The sequence below is a fragment of the Oryx dammah genome, unplaced genomic scaffold, assembly GCF_014754425.2.
Source record: "Oryx dammah isolate SB20612 unplaced genomic scaffold, SCBI_Odam_1.1 HiC_scaffold_11050, whole genome shotgun sequence".
Classification (NCBI taxonomy): Eukaryota; Metazoa; Chordata; class Mammalia; order Artiodactyla; family Bovidae; genus Oryx; species Oryx dammah.
In genome coordinates, this window is record NW_024080444.1 from 8,465,212 (window position 1) to 8,491,118 (window position 25,907).

The 25,907-nt window shown below is 37.2% G+C and overlaps 1 protein-coding gene across 4 annotated transcripts in view; it reads left to right on the forward strand.

Moving 5' to 3' along the window:
• The window catches only part of LOC120860261 (receptor-type tyrosine-protein phosphatase delta), a 563,312-nt gene that overhangs the window by 321,135 nt on the left and 216,270 nt on the right, over positions 1–25,907 (forward strand). For 3 of the 4 annotated variants that reach the window (XM_040236052.1, XM_040236053.1, XM_040236054.1), the window contains exons 5-9: positions 16,654–16,842; positions 18,831–18,848; positions 20,466–20,576; positions 22,005–22,016; positions 23,972–24,241. In XM_040236052.1, the coding sequence (XP_040091986.1) occupies positions 16,654–16,842; positions 18,831–18,848; positions 20,466–20,576; positions 22,005–22,016; positions 23,972–24,241 (600 nt within the window). The remainder of the gene's footprint in view (positions 1–16,653; positions 16,843–18,830; positions 18,849–20,465; positions 20,577–22,004; positions 22,017–23,971; positions 24,242–25,907) is intronic. The other variant, XM_040236055.1, reaches the window with a different exon arrangement.

Genomic DNA, 25,907 nt, shown 5'->3' on the forward strand with positions numbered 1-25,907 from the left:
ACTTAATATTCCAGCCCCTTCTATCAGTTCACAAAATTGAAGGTGTGTCAGTGCTTATCTGGTGATTAAGTTACTCTGTGGTTGGTGCTCTGCTCCACCCCAGGGGTGCCTATACTGGTGACGAAAAAGCAGGGGTCCAATTTCCAGGGACAGCTGCTCTTGCATAGGTCCCTCAGACGTTTGCCATTGTTACCAACGGGAGAAATGCCTGGGAATCTATTACACGAATCATCACTTGTTTTTAGAAAACCAAACTTGATAATTCTTCATCATCCTCATCCTTTGAGTATCACCAAGCCCTGGAAAAATTGCCTTCAGCCTCTCTCTCAACTCTCACAGTTTATGCCTATATCAAGTATCAAGATGATGTACACTTTAAATATCTTATAAATCTTGTCAGTTATACTTCACCATCAGTCCTTCCAGTGAATATTCAGGGTTGATTACCTTTAGGATTGACTGGTTGGATCTTGCAGTCCAAGGAACTCTCAAGAGTCTTTTCCAGCACTGCAGTTTGAAAGTATCAGTTCTTTGGTGCTCAGTCTTCTTTATGGTCCAACTCTCAAGTTCACACATGACTAATGGAGAAACTATAGCTTTGACTGTATGACCTTTATTGGCAGCGTGATGTCTCTGCTTTGAATACTCTGTCTAGGTTTGTCATAACTTTCCTTCCAGGGAGCAGCATCTTTTAATTTCATGCTGCAGCCACCATCCACCATGATTTTGGAGTCCAGGAAAGTACAATCTGTCACTGTTTCCACTTTTTCCCCAGGTATTTGCCATGAAGTAATGGGACATGCCAAACCAGATGCCATGATCTTAGTTTTTTGAATGTTGAATTTTAAGCCAGCTTTTTCACTCTCTTTGTTCACCTTCATCAAGAGGTTCTTTAGTTCCTGTTTGCTTTCTGTCATTAAGGTGGTATCATCTGCATATCTGAGGCTATTGATATTTTCTCCTGACAATCTTAATTCTAGCTTGTGATGCATCCAGCCCAGTGTTTCACATAATGTACTCTGCATAGAAGTTAAATAAACAGGGTGACAATACAGTCTTGACGTACTCTTTCCCAGTTTTGAAACAGTCCACTGTTACATGTCTGATTCTATCTGTTGCTTCTTGAGCTGCATACAGGTTTCTCAGGAGGCAGGTACGGTGGTCTGGTATTCCCATCTCTCAGAATTTTCCAGTTTGTGAGCCATACAGTCAAAGGATTTAGCGTAGTAAATGAAACCCAAATAGATGTTTTTCTGAAATTCTCTTGCTTTTTCTGTGATCCAGCAAATGTTGGCATTTTGATCTCGGGTTTCTCTACCTTTTCTAAATCCCGTTTTTACATCTGGAAGTTCTTGGTTCAAGTACTGTTGAAGCCAAGCTTGAAGGATTTTGAGGATAATCTTGCTAACATGCAGTGGCTACAGTTGTGGTAGTTTGAACATTTTTTGCTGTTGCCCTTCACTGGGATTGGAATGAAAGCTGACCTTTTCCAGTCCTGAGGTCACTGCTGAGTTTTCCAGATTTGTTGGCATATTGAGTGCAACAATTCATCAGCGCCATCTTTTAGGCTTTGAAATAGCTCAGCTGGAATTCCATCGCCTCCACTAGCTTTGCTGGTAGTAATGTTTCCTAAGACCCACTTAAGTTCACACTCCAGGGTGTCTGGTTCTAGGTGAGTAATCACACCATTGTGGTTATCCCAGTCATTAAGACCTTTTTTGTACAGTTCTGTGTTTTCTTGCCACCTCTTCTTAATGTCTTCTGCTTCTATTAAGTCCTTATCGTTTCTGTCCTTTATTGTGCCCAACTTTGCATGAAATGTTCTCTTGCTATTTCTAATTTTCTTGAAGAGATCTCTAGTCTTTCCCATTCTGTTGTTTCCCTCTATACCTTTGCAATGTTCACTTAAGAAGACTTTCTTATCTCTCTTTGCTATTCTTTGGAACTCTGCATTCAGATGGGTATATTTTTCCTTTCCTCCTTTTGACTTTAGCTTCCCTTTTTTTCTCAGGTATTTGTAAGGCCTCCTCAGTTCAGTTCAGTTCAGTCGCTTAGTCGTGTCCGACTCTCGCAACTCCATGAACCACAGCATGCCAGGCCTCCCTGTCCATCACCAAATCCCAGAGTCCACCCAAACCCATGTCCATTGAGTCGGTGATACCATCCAACCATCTCATCCTCTGTCGTCTCCTTCTCCTCCTGCCCTCAAACTTTCTCAGCATCAGGGTCTTTTCCAGTGAGTCAGCTCTTCACATCAGATGGCCAAATATTGGTGTTTCAGCTTCAATATCAGTCCTTCCAATGAATACCCAGTACTTATTTCCTTTAGGATGGACTGGTTGGATCTTCTTGAAGTCCAAGGGACTCTGAAGTCTTCTCCAACACCACAGTTTAAAAACATCAATTCTTCTGTGCTCAGCTTTCTTTATAGTCCAACTCTCACATCCATACATGACCACTGGAAAAACCATAGCCTTGACTAGACAGACCTTTGTTGACAAAGTAATGTCTCTGCTTTTTAATATGCTGTCTAGGTTGAACATAACGTCCCTTCCAAGGAGTAAGCATCTTTTAATTTCATGGCTGCAGTCACTATCTGCAGTGATTTTGGAGCCCAGAAAAATAAAATCAGCCACTGTTTCCCCATATATTTGCCATGAAGTGATGGAACTGGATGCCATAATCTGTTTTCTGAATGTTGAGCTTTAAGCCAACTTTTTCACTCTCCTCTTTCACTTTCATCAAGAGGCTCTTTAGTACTTCTTCACTTTCTGCCATAAGGGTGATGTCATCTGCATATCTGAGGTTATTGATATTTCTTTCCCCCGGCAATCTTGATTCCAGCTTGTGCTTCCTCCAGCCCGACATTTCTCATGATGTACTCTGCATATAAGTTAAATAAGTAGGGTGACAATATACAGCCTTGACATACTCCTTTTCCTGTTTGGAACCAGTCTGTTGTTCCATGTCCAGTTCTAACTGTTGCTTCCTGACCTGCATACAGATTTCTCAAGAGGCAGGTCAGGTGGTCTGGTATTCCCATCATCTCTTTCAGAATTTTCCACAGTTTATTGTGATCCACACAGTCAAAGGCTTTGGCATGGTCAATAAAGCAGAAATAGATGTTTTTCTGGAACTTTCTGCTTGTTTGATGATCCAGCAGATGGTAACAATTTGATCTCTGGTTCCTCTGCCTTTTCTAAAACCGGCTTGAACATCTGGAAGTTCACCATTCACATATTGCTGAAGCCTGACATGGAGATTTTAAAGCATTACTTTAGTAGTATGTGAGGTAAGTGCAATTGTGCGGTAGTTTGAGCATTCTTTGGCATTGCCTTTCTTTGGGATTAGAATGAAAACTGACCTTTTCCAGTCCTGTGCCCACTGCTGAGTTTTCCAAATTTGCTGACATACTGAATGCAGCACTTTCACAGCATCATCTTTCAGGATTTGAAACAGCTCAACTGGAATTCCATCACCTCCACTAGCTTTGTTCGTAGTGATGCTTCCTAAGGCCCACTTGACTTCACATTCCAAGATGTCTGGCTCTAGGTGAGTGATCACAGCATTGTAATTCTCTGGGTCATGAAGATCTTTTCTGTACAGTTCTTCTGTGTATTCTTGCCACCTCTTCTTAATATCTTCGGCTTTTGTTTGGTCCCTACCATGTCTGTCCTTTATCGAGCCCATCTTTGCATGAAATTTTCCCTTGGTATCTCTAATTTTCTTGAAGAGATCTCTAGTCTTTCCCATTCTGTTGGTTTCCTCTATTTCTTTGCGTTGTTCACTGAGGAAGGCTTTCTTACCTCTCTTTGCTATTCTTGGGAACTCTGCATTCAAATGGGTATATCTTTCCTTTTCTCCTTTGCTTTATGCTTCTCTTCTTTTCACAGCTATTTGTAAGGCCTCCTCAGACAACCTTTTTGCATTTCTTTTTCTTGGGGAAGGTTTTTGTTATCTCCTCCTGTACGATGTTATGATCCTTAGTCCATATTTTTTCAGGCTGTTTAAATATCAGGTCTGATCCCTTAAATCTAATTGTCACCTCCACTCTATAATCATAAGGGATTTGATTTAGGTCATACCTGAATGCCTAGTGGTCTTCCCTACTTTCTTCAATTTAAGTCTGAATTTTGCAATAAGGAGCTCATGATTTGAGCTACAGTCAGCTCCCAATCTTGTTTTTGCTGACAGTCTAGAGCGTCTCCATCTTGGGCTACAAAGTATATAATCATTCTGGTTTTGTCCATGCATAAAGTCATAGTTTGTGTTGTTAGAAGAGGGTGTTTGCTCTCACATCCTTTTTTTTTTCTTGATTTCTTTCTCTCTCTCTCTTTTTTTCCATGCCATAATGGATTTTTCACACTGCAGTTAAAATGGTGTTCATGAAAATTTAATGTTAAACAGCATATCTACCCAGTACACATCTGCAAGCACTTGAGTGCCAACTCACTTCAGCCAACCTTGAAAACTTTTCTTTACCTTCTACTTCTTTTAGGGAAAAGACCATAGTTTTTATATATGTCATCAGTTTTGCCTGATACCCTTTTTCTAATTTTAATGAGTTTAACTCTCTATTAAGAAAAATCAAGATTTAGAATTTTGTATGTGGAAGCCTGATATTTCTTCTAGGAACAAAGACTATGATATTTTTTTCATGTAAAATTTTGATGGTGGTTTTGGCCATTTTGGGTAGTTTTTCTTCTATTTGGTTATTTTCCAGATGTCTCACCTTCCACTGAGTACTATTGTATTTTTGTTATTTCAAAACTATTGCATAATTAGGTATCCTATGTTTGCATGTAAATGTAATGTAACTTTATATGATAATTTTTATTAAGAGAGAAAAACTCAAAAATTGAAAAAAAGAAAACAGTTATATATATATATTTTTGGCTGTTTTCCCATATTGACAGCTTGTTTTTCCAAAGACTTAAGACTGACAAAGATATAAGTAGTTCCTTTTGGTAGTTCTTTGGTGTTAAATTCAGGCTCACTTTTGACATAGAAAATGATTTATATTTAGGGGGAGAGTTCCTCTGTGGATAAATAATACATTCTTGAAGCACACATCCTATTTTAAAGATTTTTTCATGTGCCCTTGTAGTTTTCATTATTTACAGTGAAATACCATATATATATTATTTTTCCACAATACCCTACAAATAAAACTGCCATTACCTCTGTTTGCAGAATCTGTCTTCTCCACTCCAATAAATACTAGCCACAGATTGCCTTTAAAACTGTGAGAAATACTACTGAGTAGAGTTAAATGATGAAATAGTCTCTTCAGAAAATTTATTTATACAGATCTGAATCATGTTATTTTTGTGCTTACTCTTCTTGCGCCATTCCCATACATGATTAAAGACGACAGGGTGATGAACGCCTGTCTTTACCGTGTTGTAGGTCCAAGGGGGGAGCTGTGAAGAGGTGGAGGGAAGGGCAAAGGTAATTTCTGAAATACTATAAAACTCTGGCTTAGGAAACTGCTCTTGGATTTTTGAAACAACTCTGGTTTTTAAGTTAAGTTGGTGATGTTTTAGTTGGAAGGAAACTCATCAGAAAATTCATCTTTTATGTAAAACTTTCTCACACAGGTAGGGAAAATGTGTTTGGTAAGCTTATATAAGGAGTGCATGTATGTGTCTATATGCACACTCAACACAATATTTATTTCTGCATTAGGATGCAAACCATGAGTTCATACTGATACCTCTGATTTGAATCCAAAACCACATAGTTCATTCTACTTTTTTATTTATGGAAAATTTGATTGCATAAACATTTATTTTTATTTGCATTTACCACAATACAGTGAGGCAGCCAAGATGGATGTTTTCCTTGGCTTTATTTGATTTGAACTCATTAGAATTCCTAACTTTTACAAAGCCAGCGAAGAATGGAGACAGGAGCCAAACTGAATTCTCTTTCCATGTTTACTATTCCTTTGTCTATTTCTAAAAGCAAAAATAACAAACAGGAATTCAGTTCCTGAACCTTAGCTCTATTATACAGTTTTGCTTTTTTTTTTTTCTTTAAAAAAATTCTTGGTGTGATTTAATATAAATATATATGAAGTGGTTAATTTAATGTTCAAAATAGAGAACAATTTGGACAAAGTAGAGGATGAGTATCATGACAACAACTTGTTAGTAAAAATAAATTATTAATAATAGAAAGCAGTGAGGTTTGTGAAAGTGGATGTTACTGGATTTTTAATAAGATTTGCATTGCCAGGAATAAATATATAACCCTGATTTCTAAATATTTACTTAAATATCCAAGTATTAATAGAGTTGCTAAATAGGAAGACCTTTCCCCTTCTCCCAACCCTCAATGCATTTTGGATCACAAAGAGTATTATCATTTGCTAAGACCAGACACTAATCACAGTGGGGATTAACATAAAGCCATGTGGAATTGCAGCTACTACATTCATACGAAGGGTAATTTAATCTGAGTTTGTATTCTGCTAAATAGACAGTAGACATTACTTTGCGATTTATAGGATAATTACATACATTGCTTCTAAATAAGTTTGCTTACTTTGTGCCAAGAATTCCTTACACTCTCCTCTACATGTGAAGATTATTTCAGAAAATGAAGCTTTGCTCTGGAATGCCTGTGTGTTGCTTGTTTGTTAGTACGTTGAATATTTAGTAGCTGCTAAGGAGACTCCTATCAGCTTATCAGTGTCCAATTTCCTATTCTTGAATGGCATAATTGTCTGAGAAATCTTTGGAGACCCTTTTCCCCAATAACTATCCTTAAGAGATACCTAAATCCACTAAGAAATAAAAGCTTTTCTGATTGATTTATAGCCGTATTAACACAAGCATACCCCTCTGTACATAGTAATTTTCAAAGAGGATCTTCATTGTATCTTGTTCATAATTACTTTGGAAGACTAGATCTTATATTTATTATTCCATTTGACATATCATTTATTAACTGGCAGTTTCTTCCTGCTTTCAATCATTTCTTTCTGACTTAGAGTAGCCTTTTACTTATAATTAGACACCATTTTCAGAGAAGGCAATGGCACCCCACTCCAGTACTCTTGCCTGGAAAATCCCATGGTTAGAGGAGCCTGGTAGACTGCAGTCCATGGGGTCGCTAAGAGTCGGACATGACTAAGCAACTTCCCTTTCACTTTTCACTTTCATGCATTGGAGAAGGAAATGGCAACCCGCTCCAGTATTCTTGCCTGGAGAATCCCAGGGATAGGGAGCCTAGTGGGCTGCCGTCTGTGGGGTCACACAGAGTCGGACACAACTGAAGCAACTTAGAAGCAGCAGCAGCAGACACCATTTTATTTATATATATTTTTTCAGTTTCATTCGTATGCATGTCATTTTGATAGTGGCCCAGAAACCTAACTTTGCTAGGAAACATTGATTTAACTTTTCTTTCTTTTCCCTTTTACTTTTCTGTTTTCAGTCTCTTACTCACTTCACTCGCAGAAAGATTGATTTTGAATAAAACGGTCATGATGTCAAAACAGTATAAATTATATCCTGCTCTCATCTGAAATGGTGAAAATAAAAGCCTTTACACTGTTTTCTTTAAGAAAAGAGTAATGAATGTTTTTCCCCCTCTTCAGGAACTGTATTCTGGCGGGGGCGGGGGGGTCATTCTTGTTTGTAGCCTGAAAGATTTTGACTTAAAAACTCATTTGCTGTTCAACAAAGTAGCAAATACTCCAAGTATTTACCCTTCAGCTTTCCAGCCTCTGAGACAGGATCTGTCTCCTCTCCCAGACAAAGGCATTTTGGGTAGTCGTTCCTCGTCCCGTATTACAGAGGAGACCCCTGTGTGGTGTTAGGTCATAGGGTTGATCTGCTGAGTGTGAATCTGGCTCCTTCTCTGGTTTGTGTACTGTCTTTGGGTGTCTGCTCAAAGGGAATTTTTTGCCATTTATAACCCTTTGTAGATAACTGAAATAGAAATTATAGAAGGGTTAAAGACATAGGCACAGTGCTGAATCTGAGCTTGGGAAGGAAATTGTTTGACATTTATCGTCATTTTCATAATCTTCCATTTCTCGTCTATATTTTATTGGCTAATATACATAACAGAATTCTGTTGCTACCTGAAATCAGTGCTAAAAAAAAAATGAGAAGTCAATTGATATATATTAAAGGATGAATCCTTTTTATATGAAAATATTATTACATCTCATGAAACTTTAGTCGTTAGTGCTTTCTGTTTAAAAAAAAAGGATGACCAAGTATTTGGAATTATTTTTGTTGTGTTTTCTGTTATGAGCTGATTATAACTGAGTTATGGCACTGTTTATGATGAATATTTGTTCAAAGAACGTAATTGCCATAGAGAAAACATGATGCATGATGACGTAAAAGTACACTGAATCTTAGAGTTAAAAGAAATGAAAAAATTATTTTTTACTGTGTGTATAACCAAGACCAAGTAACAATTTTGCTGAGTCTTTGGTTTGTGTCTACGAAAAATGGTAATTATTGTATCACCCTTGCCTACTTCAAGCAACCCTAGTAAGTCTCCAGTGGTATCAGTGCTTCCAATTATTAACAACAAAGCTTTGCTGTCCCAAACATTTAGTATTACTTTTTAAGTTTGTTTTGGGGAACAGATTCAGTGACAATATGATTTGTTTCATTTGTTCTGTTGGTTAATCAAAGAGCCTAAAATCTTGTTCAGAGTGAGAAATGAAATGAGCTAGCTTTTTACTACCTTTTAAGAAGTTATTTGGCACAGACACCACCCCTCTAAATTCACTTGTATGTCTATATAATCCCTGTTTCTTTATGATTCTTGTAGAAAATTTTTTCCATTTAGTTTATTGCTGCAGCTCTTGTTACAGTCACTTGCTTCTGTTCTATTTAAATCTTTTGTGGGAGCTTGGGATAGAGTAAGTACATATAAGCTGGTATTTTACTAGATGTCAGGCACTAGTGCCAGGCAGTACTAGGAATATTTAATGTATTATCTCATTCAATCTTCCAGTCTATGAGTCGGGTACTATTTTTACTCCCAAAGAATCTAATTATCCTACAGATAAAATTAAATCACAGCGATATAGAGATTCTCTAGTTTACTTCATACCCGATGCCTGACCCAGTCTTTGCACAGAGAAGTCTTTCAATAAATATCTGTAGAATAAATGACAGTCTATTGGCTGTCCAGTAGATTTTTGAAACTAGTAGTTCAGAAGGTCTTTTTCTTTCAGCCTAATGGAACTTTCATAAATCTGAAGATACTTTCTTATTTGTCTATCTTAAGACTAATATATATTTACATTTTTCAAGTGAATTTTTTTCTATCTTAGATAGTACTGTTTCTCTAACAGGTGGCTATAAATTTCAACATATATAAAGAGTATAACACTTTATTTAAGAAAATATTCTTCATACTATCCATCTACTATTTGACTTAGGTTAAGACAAACTTACCTTATGCAAATGTTTCATCCTTTGAAAAGATAGTTGTACTTCTGTAACATTACAAGATGAATGCCTAAAGCTTCAAAATATCCAGCCACTGTGAAAAGTTTGATCCTGAAAGTGAAAGAAGACCCAGCATCTGCCTCACATGCAGCTGACAGATTCACTTGAATATTATCATTTGTTTGAATATCAAGAATCCTATTATTCTAAAGATAGGATAGCACAGTAGAGATACACATTCTATTGTGTTCTTTTGAGTTTCATTGTGTTCACACTTAAGGTTTTTGTTATGTGGTTGCCGTTTTGACTTGTAGGTATTTACAACCAACATAAGAAGGAAGGCTTCCTGTAAAATCGGGCTTCCCTGATGGCTCAGATGGTAAAGAGTCCACCCTACAATGCAGGTGACCTGGTTTCAATCCCTGGGTCAGGAAGATCCCCTGAAGAGAATGGCTACCCACTCCAGTATTCTGCCATGGAGAATTCCATGGGCAGAAGAGCCTAGTGGGCTATAGTCCATGGAGTCACAAAGAATCAGACATGACTGAGTGACTACCACTTTCCCTTTCGCTTCCCTGTAAATTAAGAAAGCAGGATCTGAACCGTGTGTTTCCCAGTGCAGCAACTGCACTAAATTAAAGGAATAGCCAAGCATAAATTGAACCTCTCAAATGAAAGTTGTTTGCTAATTAAATAAAACCTATGACTATAAAAATGTGAATTAATAACTATTTTGTGAATTGGTAAGTTTAGTACTACTTGAGACACTATAGTTGCAGTGATAAAGAGTCCACCTGCAGGAGATAAAAGTCTGATCCCTGGGTCAGGAAGATTGCCTAGAGAAGGAAATAGCAATCCACTCCAGTATTCTTGCTTGGGAAATTCCATAGACAGAGGGACCTGGTGGGCTACATATGTACAGTCCATGGGATTGCAGATTTGGACATGACCTAGCAACTAAGCAATGAACGCTGCCAAAGATAGTTTTGCCTCCTAGATTATATTTAAATTGAGAAGACCAATTCTATATCCCCAGAACAATTAAATAATGATTAACTGTTTAAATAGGTGCCACTGAGACTTCCCTGGTGGTCCAATGGTTAGAACACCATGCTTCCACTGCTGAGGTGGGTGCTGGAGTATGTGGGGGGTGAGTCATGTTTGTCTCTGGTTGGGGAATTAAGATTTCACAGGTCATGTAGTAGCCAATAAATAAATAAAGTTACTTTATAAAAAGTGTTATTTTAAGAAAAAGTTGCTGTTAAATAAATCCAGTAGAAATTCAGAGATACCACATGAATGAATGCAGACATGATTGTCAAAGTTTCCTAAGCATGTCTAATTCGAAGTGTTTATGAATACTGTGATGGTTAAAAAGGAAATAACATATAGTCATGCCCTCTGTGAGTTTTGAAAGCATTTAGGAGGGGCCGCTATGAACTGTTTACTCTGTATTGTCAATTACACCTAGATGATCAAGTGTATTTGGCATATCTTTTAATATGTCTTTTGGAAGAGCATACTGTTGATATAAATGGCATGTTTTTTCCTTCATAAACATGTTTGCTATAAATTCATAAATTATAAAAGTGGCATCATGGTAAACAGCCCTTTACTGAAAACTCTTTAAATAATTTGGGACCAGAGTCAAAGCACCTGTCTGATTGACTTCACTGAGTCCTAGCAAAATTAGGCAGGAAGAACTGCTTCTGGCCACCTCGGAAGGAGGCTGTGGTCTTAGCAGGCAATTCAGTTTTGTGTTTCCTGTCAAATGAGAGAGATTGAATGTTTGCAGAATTGGCGCGAAAGCAAAGCATCATTAAAATTGTTTATGGATGAACAATGAAAGCAGTTTGAGCAAATTATGCAAAAGCTATTACTTGATCATTCACAGATATCTAAAGCATAATTCTGTACCAAAAAAAAAAAAAAAGACTCTTTTCCTCTCATATTCCTTTCAAGTTTTGGGGCGGGCAAGGGTTTTTAACAAAAGTTCCACAGCAGTGGGAAGTTAACTCTGAAAATTGCTGATGTTCATTTTTCTCTTTCCTTAATGGAACTGAAAGTTTCATATCAGCATGTTTCATTAAGACCCCAAACAGATTCAAAGAATGTGCTATATCTCCAGGTCTATTATAGCTGCCATTCCAAACAAAATATGTATGACTTCTACGATTCACTAAGCACAAGTATGTAGTAATCTGCCCTTTAATGGCCTCTCAAAATGACAGACGGAATGGCTTTGTGAAGGTCAAGTCTGATTTAAATTGTTGATGAATTAGTAGCTAATTCTACGAGATTGAATATTAATATGGAACAGTGATAAGTAAGGCATTTTAAATCTTAATGAGCACTTTAATGAATAGGACAAAATGTTTTTCTTTTCAACTCACGTAAAAGTTTAAAGCGACTAACATAATGACAATTTGTTAATTTTTGATTCTGTATTTTCCTGTAAAAGTTCATGTGGTTAACATATAAAGGATATTGGGTTTTTCTTTTCTCAAGTTTTTGGTAACGTACATTTGATGATCTGTCAAATTGATGTAATCAAATGGCCAAGGCAGTTTTATATAAATTATTAATAAATGTAAAGATTAAAAAAAAAAAACAGTTAACATCTTCTAAACTACGCCCACTGAGATAAGCATACCAATTAGAAATTTCGTCATTTCTACCATTCATTTTATGTTGAATACTGAGTTTTATTGCCAAATACCTGACAGTCCGATTGGAAACAAGCCACAACTGTCAATGTGTAACAGCTCTTGCTATATAAATCTGTTACATTGTGATGTTTCTCATGAAAATTTAATGAAGAATATGCATTCAAATGAGTTCTGTGCAAAAGGGGGATGGATAGAATGTAATTACCCTTATTAAAAATAAGAAAGGCGCTCTCTTTATATTCTCATGTGATTAGGATGCAAGAATCATTATCTTTGTTGTGCATTGTGTCTATGGAGAGGGAGCTCTGGAGTGTTCTTTATAAGCCAAGAAGGAAAAGAAAGGTCATGCAGACGTTTTAGCCTGCTTTCCATAGGGCACAAGTCGGTTTTATCAGTGCTCCCCAAGGTGAGGTCTTCATTTCTTATAAATGGTTATTAATTCTAAATTTCTTTGGTAAGAGCCTTTAGTAAGTGGCTCAACGATCTCAAGTCTTTGACACTTGCCGCCGATGGGTATATAGAATATTGGCATGGTTTTCTAGAGAGAGAAACTTGTTGAAGAACAGTAATGACTGGTAGAGCAGTGTGCATGTATGCTGTTGTGACTAGTAGTTGGATGCCAGTGGAGGAACTCGGTGCCCTGGGAAAGACAAGAACAGCTCAGGAATCCCAAGGTAATTGTTTTATTAACAGAAGTCAGTTGCTTTAAATATGGAAATTGACAATAACAAATTCTAAGAGATTTTTTAGAAAATGCCTCATTTCTAAGAAGTTAGGCATGTAGTTGACTTAGGGGCACTTAAGGTAAATTATTCTATACTTTGAAGCAATCCAGACCAATGGCTGCCAAGTGAGATGTTTAATAACGTAATGTGTGTGGTGCAGTGGTTTTTGAGCGTTTTTCTTTATTTTCTTTATTCTCCCTAATAACATTAAAACTAAGCTTTAGATTTACAAATACACTGAATAAAGCTTTAAAGCCATTTAAAAAAGAAAAAGCCTGATGAAATTCAAGTGGAATAGAGTATTAAAAGTAGGACTTCCCTGGTGGCTCAGACGGTAAAGCGTCTGTCTACAATGTGGGAGACCTGGGTTTGATCCCTGGGTTGGGAAGTTCCCTGGAGAAGGAAATGGCATTAAAAGAATCATACCCTAATTTTCAAAATACTCTTTACCTGATTTGTAATTTTAAACTTTGCTTGGAGCCTTGAAAAATCATCTTGAAATTCCACTCTTAACCACTGTTTCTGGCACTTGTCCACTGTAGATGTGGGTCTGGCTGACAGCGTATGAGCAGTCAAATAAACAGAAGGTATTGCTGCTTCCTCAAAAGAGCCATGTCTTTCAAATTAAGTAAAATGTATAATAGCTCATTGAAGTTAACTCTGTTTTAGTCTCTGGCCATGGGACAGGAAAATATTCTCTTGTGAATCCATGTGTCAAACCCAATTGCTTTAGCAACTTTTTTTGGACTTTTCGTCGATCACGCTGTAGGACAGCTAGAGTCTACTTTTCCCCATTAACCACTGATTTTCTCTTATAGTCACCCAGGTTTAATGTTCAGGATACTATCCATTTCTTGGGAGCTTTATTCTTGAGTAGTATTTTGACATTCTTTTACTATTCACAATCAAAATCTCCCTCCCTCGTTCTGAACTATTCCCTCTGATGAACTCTCTACCATAAATAGTTTTGTACTACGTGTAGTAGAAATCTTTATAATCACTGTGATATATTCATATTTAGGCTTGGGAATCACAGATTTCTCAAACTCTGTTAATTCAGACTAACTTTATGGGAAGGGATTTGGATACAACTGAGGCATGGAAAAATCTGTGTTGTAGCAGGATAAACTTAGGAGATAAATTGGATTCTCTGGTGGCTCAGACAGTAAAGAATCTGCCTACAATGCTGGAGACCCTGGTTTGATCCCTGAGTCAGGAAGATCCCCTGGAGAAGGGAATGGCTACCCACACCAGTATTCTTGCCTGGAGAATTCTATGCTCAGAGGAGCATGGTGGACTATATAGTCCATGGTGTCACAAAGAGTCAGACACGACTAAGCAAATATACATATATTTAAACTAAACAGTATTTTAAAAACACAAGACAGTGCATCTAGGTACTTCCTACTACAGTTAATCTGAGGAGGAAACGATTAAGTCTGTTTGAGTGAGTTTTGAAAAGCTTTATAATGAAGAAGATTTTGATTGTGTGGCTTTAAGACACAGATGGAGTACTCATTGGATATGATTTGTATAAGGAATGGTGAGAATTTCAGTGTGGGCAGAAGAAATGTTTCCTCTGAAGAAGGTTATCCATGAGAGGCTAAGAAAAACGGGCCATGATTTTAAAAGACTTCACTAGCCAGATTTCGCAAATTTGATTTACCCTTTAAGTATTGGCAACCCACTCCAGTATTCTTGCCTGGAGAATCCCATGGATGGAGGAGCCTGGTATGCTACAATCCACGGGGTCGCAAAGAGTCGGACACCACTGAGCGACTTCACTTTCCCTTTCTTTCACTTTAAGCATTGAGACAGTAGAGAACACATAGATTTGATCAGCAAGGCAGTGGAGTCATCAAAATGTAACCTTTTCCTTTGAAATTGTGGATGTTTAGCAGGACACTGAGGATTATTCCAGAAATTGTCGGGGACATCCAAGTGGAAGATAGGTATCATCTCTATCTCTATGTTTCCGTTTGTCTCATGGTTGTGCTTTTGAGTCATTTGTAATTGGTGGCTGATGACAATTCATCAAAGGTCATGAGAAAGTGATGATTACATTAACTCCAGGGCCCAATTGAAAGTCAAAATGTTTCATAACAGTCTTCAAACAGCCAAATTCTAATGCAAATATTATTGCCCATATAACTAAAATGCCTTCAGTGCCTCAACAGAATATACCTTTCTAACACTGACTGGAAGAACTGGTCATATAGGATATCAATGTGGGTCTTGCTTGAGGGACTTAAGAGGAGTTTAGGTTCTCAAGATCTAAGATATGGAGAAATTTTGATTAGGGATAGGGAAATGGCAACCCAGTCCAGTATCCCTGCCTGGAAAATCCCATGAACAGAGGAGCCTAATGGGCTACAATCCAGGGGGTCACAAAGAGTTGGCACGACTTAGTAACTGAGCATGCATGCAAGAGAGAATGAACTTGGGATGAGTTGAAGATTCAAAATTGACCCATTTCAACTTTTTTTTTTTTTTTTCCATTTCAACTTTTTAATGACTGAACGTGGTTCAGGACTTTGGAATGGAGGAAGGTATTCTCTTACCCTGAGGAATGGATGTTTCCATGTTGCACTCTTGAGTTGCTTTTGTTCTTTTCTTCTTTTGTAAGGGAAACTTTCAGATACTTTTCTGACAAATTAAAACTCTCTACAGAGGGATTAATTCAGGTTGAACCTGTACTTGGGTTAAAAAAAAACTACATAAGAGTTTTACTTGAAAGTTAAAAGAAAACCATAATAGACTAAAATAGGAATAGCTTAGTCCAGCTAACCTGCTTGTTCTCCATGCCCTCCTAAAACTAGCTGTGCTACATCAATGATTTTCCCTAAAGGAAAAGTTTCCTTCTGAATATTTGCACTTCTAATGTGCCTTTCTTTCTGGCCAACTTGACTTTCCTTTAAGAATTTTCCACAGTTTGTTGTGATCCACACAGTCAAAGGCTTTGGCATAATCAATAAAGCAGAAAAAGATGTTTTTCTGGAACTCTCTTGACCTGCCTCTTGAGAAATCTGTATGCAGGTCGGGAAGCAACATCTAGAATTGGACATGGAACAACAGACTGGTTCCAAATAGGGAAAGGAGTACGTCAAGGCTGTATATTGTCACCCTGCTTATTTAACTTATATGCAGAGTACATCATGAGAAACCCTGGGCTGGAAGAAGCACAAGCTGGAATCAAGATTGCCGGGAGAAATATCAATAACCTCAGATATATAGATGACACCACCGTTATGGCAGAAAGTGAAGAAGAACTGAAGAGCCTCTTGGTGAAAGTGAAAGAGGAGAGTGAAAAAGTTGGCCTCAAACTCAACAATGGATGAGATGGTTGCATGGCATCACCAACTCAATGGACATGAATTTGAGTAAACTCCGGGAATTGGTGATGAACAGGGATGCCTGGCATGCTGCAGTCCATGGGGTCTCAAAGAGTCAGACACGACTGAGCGACTGAATTGATACTGATTCTGACTTTCCTAATGGCTCATTTCATAGCTTTCTTTTGGTGCTCACTGACCTCCTCAGACACACGTTGTATAATGACTGCTTCCGTGCTGCCAGAGAACTTGATTCATCTCCTGGTCATGGTTTTTAATCACCTTTGAGCTATTTGTTAGGTTTTCGGCCTCTTCCTGGACTACACTTCTCTTGCCAGGAACAACATTGTTACCATACACTAACCTAACAGTGCAATGCTACTTGGATTGTGTTAGTTTTTCAACAAATGCTAAGTAATGGGAAAGGTTAACAGTCAGTACCTCTTGAATCTTGGGTATCTGCCTTCATGACATGTTTGTATCACCTTTTGTCTTGCAGAGGATCAAATTCCCCGGGGCTTCCCTACTATTGATATGGGCCCACAGCTGAAGGTGGTTGAGCGTACACGCACCGCCACCATGCTTTGTGCAGCCAGTGGGAATCCGGATCCAGAAATCACTTGGTTCAAAGATTTCTTACCCGTCGATACAAGCAACAACAATGGCCGTATTAAGCAGTTACGATCAGGTAGGGTCTTGTTACTGTTTCCATGATCTCCTAGAGAATTTTAATTTTTCTTTTTAGTTTTCTCTCTATTTTTATTTTCATTTTATTTATTTTTATTTTTTAGGTATTAATTTTTCTCCCTCTTCTCTTTCTCTGTTATTTAATGTGTTGTCCACGTCTGTGATGTCATAGCCTGTTTCAGAGTCTGTCTTTCCTCTCTTCTCCGTGTTTTGCAGCTTCTGTTTAATCCACATTGCTCACTGCTGTGACTGTATTTTTGATAATTTATTTTTTAGTTTACTGCTTTCCTGCAGTATTTGATGGATTCATTTTCTCCTGTTTCTTTCTTATTTCTCTGTTTTCTTTTAAAACAAATTTATTTCAACATTGGACTTCATTCGAAACTTGCAAGGAGTTCCAATGGTTATATCCATTAAAAATCAAAAATGTTCATATTAAACACTAAAATGATTCCGTTTTATTGAAGTGTGTTTCTCTGTCTTCTCTACATTTTAACTCATCAAACTACCAACGTTTAGTAAGTTTGGGCACACCTACTTTCTTTTCACTAATACATAAAACACAGAAATGTTATCTCATAAGTATCCAGATGTATTTTTTATAAAGTCCTTTACAAAGTACCAATGAAAGGAGGGGATTTTTATTAATCTTATTATAATATTATTATGAGTGAGTATTTTCTACACATTTGCCACAGTAGTGTGCGCCCACACTAAAGATTTTTAAACCCTCCATTGACTGGATCTACAGAAGTCTGCTTTTGATTGGTGTAGACTCCAGCTTTTGCTTCTCTCTCTCTCTTCCTATCTCTCTCTCTTGCTACCTGTTGCCCTTTCTCCCTCTCCCATCCCCACCCCAAGTTTATTCATTTGCTCTCTTTAGACTAAAAGTAGAGACAATTCTAAATCTGTTAATTTTTAGAGCCTGTCCCTAGGTAATTTCACAGGGATGTATACTAGTAAGCTGTTTATTTTGGCATGGGTAGTACTATTGATAATATAATTCTAAGTTGTTTAACTGCCTGTCTTCCCAGAATTCTCAGCTTTTGACCTGTCCTGTGATGTTAAAGCGTCTTGTTAACTGCCTCTTTTGCTTGTTGTCAGCAGAATTGTGTAGATTAGCATTCTGTTATTGTAAATAAAGAATTAATTATTCACCTGTAACATAGATGATTTAGTATATAAAGCTTTAACTCTGAAAAATTTGTACCAAATTATAAGGAATATAATAATATTTTTATGCTGTCTTTCTTCTCTCCGTATTTAAATCTCCAGAATCTATTGGTAAGTGCTTAGTTCTGAAGCGCACTTCACCCCCACTAATTTCCATATTCAGATTACTATTATTATGATTAATAAAATGCATGGCATGCATTTTACTAACTGTCAGTGTAGACACAAGATTTCGTTAGTGGCGTGCACATTCACATATCCACGGAACTGTTGTTGTAAGAACACTATGTAGAAAAATAAAATAATACACAAGTTATATCACACAAATGTAGCAATGTAAGTAGTGGAAGATATATCCAATGAACAGTGTTTGTTTCTAGTTAGTCTTTAGTATTTCCTATAACAGTATATATATATGCATATCTATATATATACTTAAATAGATTAGCCAGTATTTCCCCCAGTTATGTCTTTAAAAATATTGTTTAGTTCTTTTTTTTTTTAAGAGTATGAGGCATATAAGATATAATTCTAACCCTGTATAATCCCAGACCTAAGAACTCATTTGCTTCTCTGATAAAGGCAATGCTGCCTATTGTGGTCTTTGCCCTCTGTGGTATAATGCAACTTGCTTTTATGATCTAATAATACTATCTAATATATTCCTGTTTTACCAGTAGAGTAATTCAAGTTTCTTTTAAGACCTTATTTAATTCTGTAAATCTAATTTAATTCTTCTCCCCAGCCCTAGCCTCCTTCTTCTCGTACTAATGCTTCTTCTTTCTAATCTTATTTGCATTCATATTATCCACCCAGGTGGTACACCAATAAGAGGTAAGAGTGCTGAACTAACGTTCACAGAATGATCTTGCTCATTCTTTCTGTCCTTTCATCACTCTCATCTTTGTCCTGTTTTCAAAATCATTCCAATAATGTCCATCAACTTTATAATTTTCCTTTGTACTGTTTGGTTATGATTGGTGACTCTCATCTTGTGAGTTTTTCTTTTCTTTTTCCTTTTTCTCTTTGTTTTGTTCATTTCTTTCTTTATGAAAATGATTCTTTAAGTTGTGATATGCTTCAAAGAAAGCATATCCAGGTCTTTAGACCACAGACCAGTCACAGCGTACCATCTGTCCCTCTTTTTTTCTTTTCTTCTTCTTCCTTTTTCCTTTTTTTCTTTTTCTTTTTTCTTCTTTTTCCTTTTTTTTTGTCCAACTGGAGAAAAAAAAAAAAAAAGATCATTTTTTTTCTTCCTTAGCTGTTCTTGTTCTGGACCAAAGTCAAGATGGTCTGGAGAACAGTGGCAGACATGCAGAAGACAGCCTGGAACACCTGCTTTTTGTCTTTATCTTTCAAAAGGTTTTTGCTTTTGTTCTTCAATTCTTTTTTCTCTTACTGTCTTAAAAGTCAAAGAATGACTCCCCCTTCCACCTGATCACACTCGCCTGCAACCTGACAACAGTGCTTTTTTCCCCTCCCACTTCTTTTTTTTCTTGGATTACTCGCCTCTGGATTTTTCGAAGTTCTGTCCTTCAGGCTCTGGAGACAAAAGGTGCTGAGTATTCTTGGTGGTATGTGGTATTGATGGTTTTTCAGACTTTGACTCAGTGTGCATTTCTTTTATAATTCTTGTTTTGTATTTTTCTTGGGGTTTTGTGACACCACACTGCTAATCCCACTGGTGGATTTTGATGGGTGTCTTAGGGGATCCATCTCGAGGTCCTCAAGCAGTGGTTGGTTGGCTCTCCGGGCTGGCATAGGCCGTGCTTTTTAACTTTTTTAAAACCTTCTAATTCAATTACTCTTTGTTTTTCAGCAAACGTAATAAATGATTGTAAGTCGTGGCAAACTGGTCTTTCTTTTCTCAAAAAATCTGCATGTCTTAAGGGAGTTTTGTTTCTTTAAGTAATATTTTCATGATATATAATGACTAATTTTAATTTTTTTTGCTTCATGCAGCCTTTTTTGTGCTTGCTGCGTATTTTTGGCTTTCTTCAGCAGAAGACTTTCTTGAAAACCCGGCCTGGTTTTTTTTGAGAGTACCTCTCTTTTGCGCCACTTTTGCTACCAAAATGAAACAAAACAAAAACCAAAAAATTAATCTTTTGTTTGATTTAAAAGCCATACTTCCTTGAAGCAGTCTCACCCATCTTCATTTTATTAGTCTAGGAAGTAAGCGTATTAATTATGAGTAGAATTCTTGCTTGGGAAAAGATAAGTTTTTATTATGCTAGCATTGATGATGTAAAAAATTTTTTAAAAAAGAAATAATCTCTGTATGTTTTTCTCATCGCATCATTTCTGTCTGTGCACCTTGGCAAGAGATTGAATCGACGTTGAGCGGATCTTCCTTTGCAGGGCTTTTCATATTGTTAAGAGGTTTAGCTTTGTGCTCTGAGAAAGCTTTCTCTGACCATCTCTTTGGCAATATATTTTATATCCATGCAGGAGCCCTTCAGATCGAACAGAGCGAAGAATCTGACCAAGGAAAATATGAGTGTGTTGCTACCAACAGCGCGGGCACTCGCTATTCTGCCCCTGCCAATTTATATGTCAGAGGTAGGAATGACGTAACTGTGGCATCGCGTGTTCATTCAGGCTCAGGGGGAATTGAGATATCCACAGGGTCTGTGTGACTATGTCAGGATTTAATCAGCTGATGTGCTAATAATGACAGTAGCTGAAGCATTTTAGTGGGTAGAGAATTAAATATTTTAAATATATGGTTAAAAAAAAAAAAAGGTGGACCACTCTTGAGTACAATCTATCCTGAGGCTTGAAGTTTGTAAGTATATTTGCATTTTGACATCTTGATTATTACTTTAAGTGCATTGATTGAACTGTGTTTTGCATTGGTTTGAGGTTTTCTTTTCCTTCTCCTTTTTTTCTGTTGCTGTGACTCTTCTGTTTCCTTATCAAACCCTGAGATAATTGCTTGGTGTGCCACTAATCAGTTCTCTGTGCAACTCCAAGCATAAAGGTGTTTATGTCTTCATGACCTCTGTGCAGAGTTGTAAGGATATAACTGCTAATCTATAAAAAAAAAAAAGAAATAGGTGCTACATGCAAGTAGCACAGTTGTATTGTCTTCTTCCTTTTTATACTTATTTATAAACACATAGTATTATCATGTGCATATGCCTATGCATATATATATATTTATTTATACACACACACAAGGTTTTTTTTAATTATTCATTTTCTGAAAGGTTTAATCTCTTGATTGCCAGGGAACAGTGATTGTATTTTAAATCATGATACCATTGTCCTTGGGAGAAGAATGAGTGAAGATACATCCATATTTTCTTAAAAGTAATAGAAATGATTAAATTTTGAGCTTATGAATGGCTGTTCCTTTCATTTCAACTAGAAAGAAATACTTCTTCTTCCCTGGAGTTCTCAAAGCTGCTTCCTGTACTTTTATTGTCCAATGAAAGCGCTCTTATTCCTGATCTCCATGCCTATGAATAACCACAAAAGGTGTGGGTGGGGGGTGGGGATATGTAAAAGACAGGAACAGCTCTAAGTTACAGTAGAATGAGTTCCCTTAGGAAAATATCTAGCTTGATTTTGAAATTTTTGTTTGAGATAATTTTGTTTCCTTGGGGATGTTTTTCTCTCTTGTCATTCTCTGGAGTCTGGGGTGGGAGAATATGAAGAAAAACTATTTCTTCTCCAAATTCTTTGAAAGCCCCTTGATCCTTTTTCTCACAGTGGTGACCTCCTTTGCTGCATGAGGCATGTGTACCTTCTTCAATGGAAAAATTTCAAAATGATGCTAGCTATTCTTTCTAATACTGTTGTGTTAGTCCTTGAAGTGTTGCTAACGTTTTCAGCTGAGGTAGGAAAGATTAAATAAACCAGATAAAGATGTTCAAGTAGCAGTTGAAAGCCTTGATATGGCCTTTTTACTCTCTCTGTGTTTCCCTTGTTTTTCTCCTTTCCTCATTTCATTGTGTTCTGCATCAAACCCCCTACATCCCTCAGAGCTGCGAGAAGGTTGGTGTGTTTTTTACTTTTTACCCACCTTACAAAACTATTAATTAAACCAATAACAAAGAATACAAATGAAATGAATGTAGCTGCATTGTGGTCTTCTTTTGGTTAATGGTATGTTCTAGCAGAGAATGCCCTTGGCCATGGCCTCTGGTGCTTGCTGGTGGTTCCTAACTGTGGTGCATGATGGGAGAGAATGAACCTGGGTGCATGGTAACGGGTAACACTTAACTCTCCGGTCCGGTGAACTTGGTCAGTGTTCCTGCTTTCCTTCCTGCTCCACTTTTCCCGTCTCCTGCCCCACGTTTAATTTCTGTCTCACAAAGATGCCTGCTGCCCATAGAATGACTTTGTAGTGGTTCCGCTAATCCCAAGCATGAAGACTAAACTCTCCTCCATTTTTCTTGACATGTTATTTGACACCTCGGAGTCTACACTGGCTCCTGTCTGCTTTGTGTAACCTGTGGATTGGCTGCAGGAGGCATGCCTAGCCCTCTCTTTTTCTTCTCCTATGCCTGTCATTCACCCGTGAGGCCATTGCAGCAAGCCCTCTCAAATCCATGGAGGTTTCTCTCATTCTGAAGGACAGCCAAAAAGTTGACAGACAGAATGATTTACTTACTATCTTGGGGTTATGTGGTTGTTTGTTTATTAACATTTATAATTTTAATAATCACTTGATTATCCATATTTAAGGTATGCTCTAAATGATTACCTCTTAACCTAAAATGCTCATGGTATAATGTTTTACCAATAAAAGCCCAAGATGAATCCTATGTCTCTTGCCCTCTCCTTGCACCATGTTTGAGACACATGTACTTAAACACACATAAATGTGCAGATTATCTGAAGCAGGAACACTGAACTGTAATTGCTTGTTTTCTTCTGTGTTGTATTGCTTTAATGTGGTCTCCTGTCTTCATGTCATGTCTCACTGTATGGGTTAGATCCATTGTCCCTCAATTTGAATGTAGGCATAAAAAGCCTCCGACTAGATTTGTGTGTCATCGCCTATATTATTTTATCTTAGATATGAACTGAATGGAATCTTGAATGTGAACTCCCCAGCTCCCTTCCTGAACTTGCAATCCATACCTTTGACAACCTGCCTTCGTCTAATATCTTCTTCCTTTTAATCCTACTATCCTCCCCTAAATCTCTGTCTTAGTCACTGTACTTATCCCTCATCCCTTTGTGTTTAGTTCTTCCCTGTTATTTCCTTTGCTGCCATTGCTCCTGGATGCCAGCCATTCTCCCGTCATCCTAAGCATGGCCTTGAGATCACCTTGTGCATGCCTTGCATGTCCCAATCCAGTATTTCTACTGGCATTGGCTTTGTTTCTTCCATGCCTATAAATGGATAAGTGTATATATTTCTGTGTTTGTTCTGGTGTTAGTGTGAGGTCTTGAGGCTGCATCTCCTCTGAGTCTGAAAGCAAATAAATTGCATTTTCAGTGTACTCTAGATGATGTTTTCCAGGACTGGGATGTGACAGTGTGGTCCCACACATGCATTCACGTCACCTGGAAGAGCACAGCACTGAAGTTGGCTTTGATACTCAACATAAACCTACTGATGGCCTTCCAGCCCACTTTCCTGCATATACATGAATGCATAGAATCCTTGTTATATGCATGCATGTATATGTTTCTGTGTTCATCTTATGCATGATGTTTGTGTATTGTTAGTTTGTAGATAGTTTTTTTGTGGGGCCCTTGTAGGTCTGAATCAACTTTTGTATGAATGTGCCTAAGATATCAATGACTAAAATAATGTTTTCTGTGTATACACATACCATACTTGTATGGTGTGTATTATCCACAGTTTTACATGTTTTGTTTTTGGACAATCCACAATATGTTTCAATATGTGTCTGTACAGTGCATGTCATGTGTTGAATCAGGCTGCTTTTTCTTGCCTTGTATATTTTATCATCTTCCTTTGTGTTTTGTTCCAGTTCGCCGTGTCCCACCAAGATTCTCTATCCCACCCACTAATCATGAGATCATGCCAGGTGGAAGTGTTAATATCACCTGTGTGGCTGTGGGGTCACCAATGCCTTATGTGAAGTGGATGTTGGGGGCAGAAGATCTGACACCTGAAGATGATATGCCAATAGGAAGAAATGTCCTAGAACTGAATGATGTAAGACAGTCAGCAAATTATACCTGTGTTGCTATGTCAACACTGGGTGTCATTGAAGCAATAGCACAGATCACTGTCAAAGGTATGCTCAGTAGATCATGCTTGGAGGATCTGGGTCCCCTCACATCAACTGACTAATGCCTCTACAAAGCCTGTTCTTGAAATCCTAAAATGAATCAGTTCATTGGGCAGTGTTTCACATAGTCTTATTTGTGGTATCACGTTAGATACACATATCTAGGTAGGCAGATTCTCTCTTAAAAGTACTGACAACCTAAGTCATGATAATTTTCAAAATATTTAAGTGGTAGCCAGGCTCAGGCACTGACAGGGCAGGATGAGGAATGCTCAACATGCTCAGCTGTAATGGTCAGGATGTTGTGTACAGGTTTTACATTCATCCAGAACCTTGAGAAGAGGTACATGACAGAAAAATCCAAGTAAGTGTTAATAAATGCTCAAAATCCCATGAGACAAAAAAAATAGAGTGGAAATCAACATGGTCTAATAATAGATGCTTTAAATTTTTGATAGACTCTGCCATTAAAATGCAAAATGCAAGTGTGATTATATTCTGTTTTAGCTTCATCTCTCACCTTGTGTAGGTGAAGTGCTCAACAATTGTTTTTTTTCTTGAAATAAGGCTACTGACTATAACCAATGAATTATATGCCTTGGTTACTTTTGAATCAAAGGAGGGGAAATGAATATGTGAGGGAACCAGCTGTTTTTACACAGTATTTATAGAATTTTAGAAAACTTTGCTAAAATGAGTCAGTATGAGAGTAACTTTACATTTCTGCAAATGTCTGGAACTATTGCAAAATGAACACAAATTATCTTCCCCTTCTAGGAATTGTGACCCTAAAAAAAATAATGGACCACACATAATGTAATCAGTGCCATACCTTTGACTAAATATATATATACTTACTATATACCATATAAAAGCAATAATGTGACATAAGAACAAGGTACACACTGTTTTCAATATTTCATCATTTAAAATATTAAGAGTAATGTTTCATTACATATAATTACTGTACTAAGCATACTATTACAGACACAAAACCTGTACTGTATAATCGGTGTCACTTAGTGAAACTGAGAGTATCTGTTAAATATCAGTAAACACACATCTTTAATTAGCAATATTTTTACTTGCCTCAAGAATACAGAAAAGCATCTAGGGAAAATTCAGATTATCTGCTTTCTTGCAAAATGCCAGACCAGAATAATTAAACAAATGTCTTTTTATTATTATTTTCCATAAAATCCCTTGGCCAAATATTATCATTCCATGGTTCTTAGAGTCGTATGCAAATATTGAATCACCTTTCCCATACTAACCATGTCAGCTTTAAATATTTGAAGATTTACTAAAGACCTTCAGGAATGCAAAAGCAGGAGTCACATTAAACTAATATCTTGTTCAATTTCTTATCTTTGTTTTCCTGACTCTTGCTACTTCCCTACCCGCTCCTCCTCCAATATAAATAATAAAACATGAGGGTGAAACTTGACGGCAAAAAGTGAATCGAAACTAAAAGCACCTTAGAGAAAGGACTCATTTATTCAGGTAGTCATTTCACAATGCTTCTTAAAAACCTACTAAGGTCTAGACAGTGTTCTAGGTATTGTTGGTGTAACAGTGATTAAATACAAGTTTGTTATTCTTGAAGAGTTACCATTGTAAGGAGTGTTTTATTTTCTTTAAGTTGAAAAGGAAAGAAGAGTACTAAAGAGCT